This window comes from Saccopteryx leptura, chromosome 2 (genome assembly GCF_036850995.1).
Source record: "Saccopteryx leptura isolate mSacLep1 chromosome 2, mSacLep1_pri_phased_curated, whole genome shotgun sequence".
Taxonomy (NCBI): Eukaryota; Metazoa; Chordata; class Mammalia; order Chiroptera; family Emballonuridae; genus Saccopteryx; species Saccopteryx leptura.
In genome coordinates this window covers 141,132,678-141,141,919 of record NC_089504.1, presented here as the reverse complement: position 1 = coordinate 141,141,919, position 9,242 = coordinate 141,132,678, and the positions used below count along the sequence as shown (strand labels likewise).

The 9,242-nt window shown below is 37.0% G+C and overlaps 1 protein-coding gene across 1 annotated transcript in view; it reads right to left on the bottom strand.

Annotated features, from left to right (window-relative positions):
• Window positions 1–4,351: 4,351 nt before the first annotated feature.
• Window positions 4,352–9,242, bottom strand: part of REDIC1 (regulator of DNA class I crossover intermediates 1) — a 68,087-nt gene continuing 63,196 nt past the window's right edge. Inside the window, exons 9-10 of the mRNA XM_066365792.1 lie at window positions 8,394–8,476; window positions 4,352–4,816 (exon numbers count right to left, since the gene is read on the bottom strand). Of these exons, the coding sequence (XP_066221889.1) occupies window positions 4,352–4,816; window positions 8,394–8,476 (548 nt within the window). The remainder of the gene's footprint in view (window positions 4,817–8,393; window positions 8,477–9,242) is intronic.

Sequence of the window (9,242 nt, the reverse complement as noted above, 5' to 3'; positions counted from 1 at the left end):
CTAGAGCTATAGAACTGGAAAAGCAATTCCAGGGTAGCACTTTCTATCTGGATTGGAAGGTATCATTACGCTGTCTTTTGGATTCCATTACTGTCATTAAAAAGTCATCTAACACTATAGCTGTCCTGCTAGGAAGACAGTCTTTTTCCCTCCAGCTGTTTTTAAGATATTCTCTTTGTCGTTGAGGCTATCATTTTACTATGCAGGGTCTCAATATGGATTTCATACTACTTATCATAATTGGAAATGTTTGGCCTTCCAGAATTTGTAAATTAGTATGAGTGAGCAATTCTGGAAAATTCCTAGCCACAATTTCTTCAAATTATGCCTCTATCCCTGTCTCTCTCTTCTCTTATTGATACTTCAATTTAACATATATGTCAGATCTAATCATTAATTGAATATATGTTAGATCTAATCATTCACCCTCACTGTTTAATTCACATTTTCTTTGTCTTCTTGCATTCTGGATCATTTTTCTGATGTATATTTCAGTTCACTAATTCTCTCATCACTGTGTCTAGTATGCTGCTACATGCCCTTGAGTTGTCATCAGGGGGCAGAAATGAAAAACTGGGACTAGAGAATTGTTAAAACTAGAAAAATTAGCGATTTTACCACCTAAGTATCGATTCATTCATTCATCCATTTACTGTGGTCCCTAACCTGTCAGTATGGATTCCCCCCCCAAAGCAAACCATAATCTAGGGTACAAGTGCGTGTAGCTGGGGTACGATCTCAAGAAACCTCAAGTTGGAGGAACGAGACTGGAAAGGAAGCTAGGAAGGGCTTTATTATCAAGCAAGCTACCCTGTACACAACTGAAGCTTAATCCTGCTGAGGAACTATGGAAGAACAGCTCCTATTTAAGCAGATTCCTGAGCCCCACTCACAGAGATTCTGATTCAATAGTTTTTGGCTTGGTTCTAAGAATTTGCATTTCTAACCAACTCCCAGGAAATGTTGATGTTAATGTATGGCTCAGTGGATCACACTTTGAGTAAGCACAGAACAAGCATCTAAGGGAATTATTCTGCCAAAGACATGGTAGCTGAGGTATTTATCCATCAGTCCAGTCTCTCATTGTTTGCAAAGACTGCTCTCAAACAGCATTAATTCCCTGGTACGCCTGCCTACCTGACATAGGCGAGCAGGTATTCTGCAGCCAAGAGAAACTCCTAAGGAATGTGTCACAGGTACTGGCAGGTGAAAATCAGGTTGGCATGTACTAAAATGGAAAGTGCCAAGGAAATATTAGCAGAGCACTGACAGCAGTTGCTACACTGCTATATAGGGTGTCATGGGGAAAATAAACATTAACCAAGAAATTACATGAATAAATTACAATTATGGTAAGTGCTATACAAGTAAATTACATGAGACCATCCCTAAAGATAGCCTCATATTATTTCAGATGGCAACTTCCTAGAGTGTTCCTACTGACAAAAATAATGCACTGTTTCACAAACCTGTTAAATACCAACTCCAAATCAATATTGCATACATTAGCCATTAATGAATGGTACAATATCTCATTTGAAGTCACCATGATTGGAAGTTTACATTACAAATGTGTGAAAAATCATTTTTTCCCGATTCGTTTCATTTGGATAAACCCTAGCTAGGATTTAGTTTGTTTTATAAACATTAAATTGAAAAATATGGAAATAAAGCTATGTTTCAATTTTTTTTTTCACTAAATGGTTTCACCAGGAGAAAACAGATCATTATTATACTTGAAAAGTATGTTATAATCTATTGTATTATATGTCTATTTTATTTTGTAATTCTATACTTGCTTTCCTTTAAATATATTTGTCTCTTAAAGCAGTGGTCCCCAACCCCCAGGCCGCAGACCAGTACCGGTCCGTGGGCCATTTGGTACCGGTCCGCAGAGAAAGAATAAATAACTTACATTATTTCCGTTTTACTTATATATAAGTCTGAATGATGTTTTATTTTTAAAAAATGACCAGATTCCCTCTGTTACATCCGTCTAAGACTCACTCTTGACGCTTGTCTCGGTCACGTGATACATTTATTTGTCCCACCCTAAAGGCCAGTCCGTGAAAATATTTTCTGACATTAAACCAGTCCGTGGCCCAAAAAAGGTTGGGGACCACTGTCTTAAAGCACCAAAAGAGTTGGCAACTGCAAAGTTAGGGAATAGTCCACAAAGCAGCCCTTACTTCAGGGGTTTGAAGAGCCCCCTCATATTTGGCAATTACTAGAAAGATATGAAAGTCACTGAAAGCTACTTATATTCATAGCTACAGTTCATAACAGGGAAAGGATACAGATTAAAATCAGCCGAGGTAAAAAACAGCTAGGACAGAATCTGGGAAAGTAATAAATGCAGAGCTTCTAGTTGTCCTCTTTTGTGGAGTCACAGAAAGTGTTACTCTCTTGGTACCAATGTGAGCACACACAGAGAATATTGCCAACCAGGGAAGCTCACCTGAGCCTTGACGGCCAGAGTCTTCAGGGGGTTCCATCACAGCTGCATAGTTGACTGACCACATGGCTGACCTCAGTTTCTAACCCCTTAGGAAGTTGAGAGGATTCTTCTTATCTCAAAGTCCCATCCTAAATCACATTGTTGCTATCTGACTTGACCCAACATCCTCGAGCAAACTAAAACACTTCTTTCAGGCATGACAGTCCAAGGCAGGGGTCCCCAAACTGCGGCCCTCTGAGGCCATTTATCCGGCCCCCACCGCACTTCCTGGAAGGGGCACCTCTTTCATTGGTGGTCAGTGAGAGGAGCACAGGATGCATAGGGATTTGTTCATAGTCTTTTTTTATAGTCCAGCCCTCCAACGGTCTGAGGGACAGTGAACTGGCCCCCTGTGTAAAAAGTGTGGGGACCCCTGGTCCAAGGGCTTAGAGTACCTCCCAAAAGTCAAGGGCAAAGGCCAGACCTCTTTCTAGGCAAATTTAAATTCTTTACTATTCTACCTTTACTCACCCTGCTCTTACTGTGTATGGTCAATACACTAAGAAGAACTGATATTCTTTTTCATCTTACTGAGTTTAACTGCCAAATATTAATAATATAACTATGTATAGACTTCTGAGATGAATGTGATTTCAATATTGCCAGATTTAGATATTTGGGAAAAAATTAGTTTGTTTCTGAAGCCAACCCAAATTTCACAACTCAATCTTACTGTACTACTACTAGCACAGTCTTCTTCTTCCATACATAGGTCTTCATTCCCATATTTCTTGTTTTGCAAATTAATGCTCAGGATAATCAATCCATGATGGAATACTTTTCATTTAATATCAGGATGAAAGCATGGCCTTTTGAAAAACTTAGCAACTCACTGTGCTATCTCTGAGGCAACAAAACAAACTTCCTCAAACTAGCTAAAAACATGACTGTTACTGTTTGAACATGAACTGTTTTGTATTTCTAAATCATTATGCATTAGATAACCTCTCAACACAAATTACTGAGTGATATTAAATGATATGTATGCATGTAAAAATACAGTAGTATCTAATCATTCTTTTCATTAAAGGCACAGAAATGCCTAACAGTTTTATTTTTGTTTCAGTTAGAGATCAGAATGCCCCCTGCTGGGTACTTTGTAATATATCCATACAAATAACAATTTTAGAGTACATTGAAAATCTTGACACAAAAAATAAATATTATGTTGAAAACAAAGCTTCTATTTTCATAAATGAGAAATCCTGATGTAATATTTAGAAAAAACCTTAGCAATATTAAAAGTAGTAAACATAAATAATTTTTCCAATGTTGAACAGTTACTTTATAAAAGCACTGAAACACTGTTTAATAGTGAAGAGAAAAACATTTTCCTTGGAATACAAGCACCCACAAAAATGTTACCAAAACAAATTAGAAAACCTATTTCATCTAAAAATTAATGTGCAATTTCTTAAGATAGTAGCTAATAAAATTCTTGTAATGAAGTTATACTTATAAAATGTATTTTATATTATTTGGTATTATTTTCTGTCTGAAAATCTCAGAAGAGACAATTTTACTAAACATGTGACTGCACTAAATTTTAAAGTACACGAGAAAGAAAACAAACATATTTTTAATCCATAAATAGCAGAATATAATATAATGAATAATCACCATAAGAGTGGTAGACAGTAAATTTACCCATTTATTTTCTAAAAATGTAAAGATATACTAAAACTCTTAAAGAAATCTCTACATAAACATATTAAAATATTTTAAAACAAACCATAAATATATCCTCTGAAAAGGTTCACCTTGTGTTCAGCTACATTTTCTCATTCCTTATGATGTTAATGAAATTCTGAACATTAAGTGAAATGCTAAACCTCAGGCAGAGATTTCCGAATACTAGTTGTTCTTAAGGATTTCCTGCCCTCCAGTGGTGTCTGCCTTAATATTTTCACCACACTTGTCCACATTACAAAGAGGAAGCACATCCCTTCTACATTTACATTCTAAAATTCTGTCACACTGTATGGCAGCATCGAGTTTTTCGTTCCTCACAGGTTCACTCTCTGTTTGTACCCAGGCATCACAGCTTACAAACTGCAGAGTGCAGTTATCACTGGCTTTGTTTTGTAACATGTGTGCTGAATTACTCTGAGACTCTGCAAACAGATCTGTGTTATTTTTGATTGAGAACTGGTGAAAATTCTCATTTTGTTTATGAATTTTGGCATTGTTATCAATAATCCTAACATATGGAAATTCTGCCATCCTTTCTAAAGAACTATTAGTTGTTTCTTCGTTTTTGGTGGCTCTCTGACTTGAATCTTCAATTTGCTGCAATGACTGATCTTCATCTTCAGATGGCTAAAAAAAATTTAGTAATTTTACTGTAAAAGATACTTAAATTTTTAAAAAATCATCCCATCACTTCAAAGCATAAATTTATATTATAGAAAATTTCAAAGCACAAAAGAGACTTTGGCAAAATGGAAATCAATGTGGATATTTGTTTTTTAAATATCAAGGAGGTTATGAAGCTTTAAAATAACAAGAACAATAATGTTCCTCATAGTAAAAATACAAAGGTTCAAAAAGAGAAAGGAATTTTGTCTATCAGTACCCATAATCATGGGCTACATCATCCCCCTACTCTTTCACACAGAGGAAATGGTAGGCATCATACTCTTTAACCCAGGGGTCTCCAAACTACGGCCTGTGGCCCTCCGCACTTTCAGAAGGGGCACCTCTTTCATTGGTGGTCAGTGAGAGGAGCATAGTTCCCATTGAAATACTGGTCAGTTTGTTGATTTAAATTTACTTGTTCTTTATTTTAAATATTGTATTTGTTCCCATTTTGTTTTTTTACTTTAAAATAAGATGTGTGCAGTGTGCATAGGGATTTGTTCATAGTTTTTTTTATAGTCCAGCCCTCCAACTGTCTGAGGGACAGTGAACTGTTCCCCTGTGTAAAAGTTTGGGGACCCCTGCTTTAACCACTCAGAAAGAATGAATGAAGTAGCAGTATAACTCTGAAAGAAACAGTTAACACCGAAAACTTCTATTATTCATTCAGTGACTTACTTAGCAAGTCAAAATATAACTATATTGTAACTTTTATGAGCCTAGTCTCATAAAAGATATAACTTAAGCAGAATTATCAACGGATAGGAAATCAAATAGTAGTTAAGTTAAATAGCAGTAAATATTATAACTTATATGAGAGTCAAATTTTAAGTATTTTAAATAGGTTTAGATTTCAATTTACTAGTGTGACCTTTTCAATCTCATGAAAAATTTATTTTTTAATTACTAAATTAACCAAAATATTCTACGAAAATCTTATAGAAAAGAATTAATTATTTAAGCTGGAAACCAAAGCAAAGTTAACATAAAAAGCCTAAAGAAAGGTACACCTCAGCTGGCACTGAGATAGAAAATGTAAGCCCAAGAAAGAGCATCGAGACTGTGGGCACAAATTAGAGAAAACTAGCTCAATAAATTTATTTATTCAAGAAATGAATATTCATTTCACATCTGCAAAGTGAATGAAGCAGACATGACTGCTGCCCTCTTACAGCACACATTCTGGATAAAATGACATTAACCAATAATCACACACATGACTGTACAGTAACAAACTGAGAAATATATTATGAAGAGCAAGTATGAAGAACTCTGAGAGTGTAACTGAGGGAACTAATTTAGACTGAGGAGCCAAGGAGGGCTTTTAGAAAAAGGGACATCTTAAACTAAGGCATACAGGATGAATAAGAGTAAGGTAAAAGAAACAAGATACTTAAATGCCCTGAAGCAGACAAGAGACTTAATAAGTGAAGGAAAGTGAAACATCAGTATGTGTGGAGTGTAACCAGAGAAGAATACTAGACATTAGAGATGTTACAAAGGCCAGAACATATATGGCCCATAGCCACTGTATTTTAGATTCTAAAATAAATTTGAAATCCATTGGATAAATAAAAATAATATGATTTTAATTAAGTTTTCAAAAGATCATGATAATTGTTACTGGAGAAAAACTGGGATGAGTAGAAGTAGAGAAATCTTTCTAGAAACAATTAAAATAGTTTAAGAATAATGTAATGGCATCTTAGACTAGGGTACTGACCCTAGAATTACAAAACGTAGATAAATATGCATTTTATTTTGGAGGTAGAATTAATTAGATAAAGTGATGAAATAAATGTGGTTTAGGAAAGCAGGTAAGAGAAAGAAATGACAGAATTAACTACTAGGTTTCTGGTGCGAGCAACTAAGTGCAAGAAAAGGTATCTACTAACATGAGAACAACAGGAAAGATCAGAGGCATTCTCTTTGAAGTATGAAAATAAATAGATTTTTGTAAAATGTACATAAAGATATATCCAATAAAAAACTGGACATCTAAATACGGAACCAGGCTAAAGTCAAAGAGTTGAGACCTATATTGAGGAGATAGTGTATTAAACAACATCAGAGTTTGGAGTCTAGGTTAAGATTACAAAAGGGATCTGTAGCAAACTCAAAACATTAAAACATTTAAATAGGGGTAAGGGTAGAAGAGAAATGGGCAAAAGCATAAAGTATCATTCAGAGAGGTATGAAGTAAAATGAGATAGTGTGCTAGCAGAAAAGCAAGAAGTTTTCAAAACAAGAAAATAATCATTTTGACCAATATTATTTGGAATTCTCAGAAAATAAAAACTAAAAAGTGTCCAATAAATTTGGCAACATGGAGGTCATTAGTGTCTTTTTTTTTTCTGAAGTTGGAAACGGGGAAGCAGTCAGACAGACTCCCGCATGCACCCGACCAGGATCCACCTGGCACGCCCACCAGGGAGCAATGCTCTGCCCATCTGGGATGTTGCTTTGTTGCGACCAGAGCCATTCTAGTGCCTGAGGCAGAGGCCATGGAGCCATCCTCAGCGCCCGGGCCAACTTTGCTCCAATGGAGCCTTGGCTGCAGGAGGGGAAGAGAGAGACAGAGAGGAAGGAGGGGGGGGGGCGTGGAGAAGCAGATGGGCGCTTCTCCTGTGTGCCCTGGCAGGGAATCGAACCTGGGACTCTTGCACACCAGGCCGACGCTCTACTACTGAGCCGACCAGCCAGGGCCGGTGTCCTTTCTTTAACAAGAATAGTTTGGGCCCTGGTCGGTTGGCTCAGCGGTAGAGCGTCAGCCTGGCGTGCGGGGGACCCGGGTTCGATTCCCGGCCAGGGCACATAGGAGAAGCGCCCATTTGCTTCTCTACCCTGCCCCCCTCCTTCCTCTCTGTCTCTCTCTTCCCCTCCCGCAGCAGAGGCTCCATTGGAGCAAAGATGGCCCGGGCGCTGGGGATGGCTCCTTGGCCTCTGCCCCAGGTGCTAGAGTGGCTCTGGTCGCGACAAAGCAATGCCCCGGAGGGGCAGAGCATCGCCCCCTGGTGGGCAGAGCGTCGCCCCTGGTGGGCGTGCTGGGTGGATCCCAGTCGGGCGCATGCGGGAGTCTGTCTGACTGTCTCTCCCCGTTTCCAGCTTCAGAAAAATACAAAAAAATAAATAAATAAAAATAAAAATAAATAAATAAATAAAAAGAATAGTTTGGACAGTGAGTTAGAGATAAAGGCAGAAGAAAGAAAGATGGAAATACTAATGGAGTAGAATTTCATTTAAACCTTTAAAAGAAATACATCATATGTATATACATATATACACACATCTTGATAAGAATGGCTTTTGTAAATAACAATGCACAGATTCATCATCATTATAAATGTGAATATATTATGCTCATTTACATTTTATATTTTTCATATTCTTATTTTTAATATTTTTATTTTTGTTTATATTTATTTCCACTACTGGCTCAACTTTTTTCTAAATGTAAACTATGAGAAATACAAATAATTTAAAACTAGTAGAGCATATATTAACAAGCAAAAAATAAAAAGGGGGGAACGTAACTTACCATCTCCGAACTAGAACTGAAATAACTATCTGTTGGCCTTGGAGAGTAACTGGAAGACTGACTGCACTGGGAAGAATCAAGATCTGAAAATAAAAGGTTAATTTATGAAGAATGGTATTTACTAATACTCTAGAAAATATAAACATAAACAGAAGATATCTGCTGGTAAAATCAAGCTTAGCTAACATACTATAGAGCATTTTAATGTATGCCATAACTACTAGTTAACATTTTGAATACTTGGCAGCTTGTGTTTTTGACAGAGCATCACGGGATTCTTTTATACTTAAAAGAGTTGTATCTACAAATAAGGTAAGTACATACTTAAGGAAAGAAATGGTAATAAAGAAAATTAGATTGATTTTTTCCCAATATATGAACCATATTTTTTTAGAGAGAAACAGAGACATGTAAACAGGCAGACAGGCAGAGATGAGAAGTATCAACTCATTGTTGTGGCACTTTAGTTGTTCACTGATTGCTTCTCACTCGTGCCTTGGTGGGGGAGGGAGGGCTACAGCCAAGCCAGTGACCCCTTGCTCAAGCCAGCAACCACGGATTATGTCTATGATCCCATACTTAAGCTGGCAACCCCATGCTCAAACTGGAGAGCAGCACTTAAGCCAGCAACCTCAGGGTTTCAAAACTGGGTCCTCAGAGTCCCAGGTCAATGCTCTACCCACTGTACCACCACCAGTCAGGCTAAACGAACCATTTTTTATGAACAAATAAAGTGTCAACATACAGAAAGAAGGAACAATCAAATTTATTAAATACCAAGGCACCAGGTATGTGCTAATCTAGTAAATGAAGCTTTATTGTGCAATATAAACAGCGTGTAAAAAATAA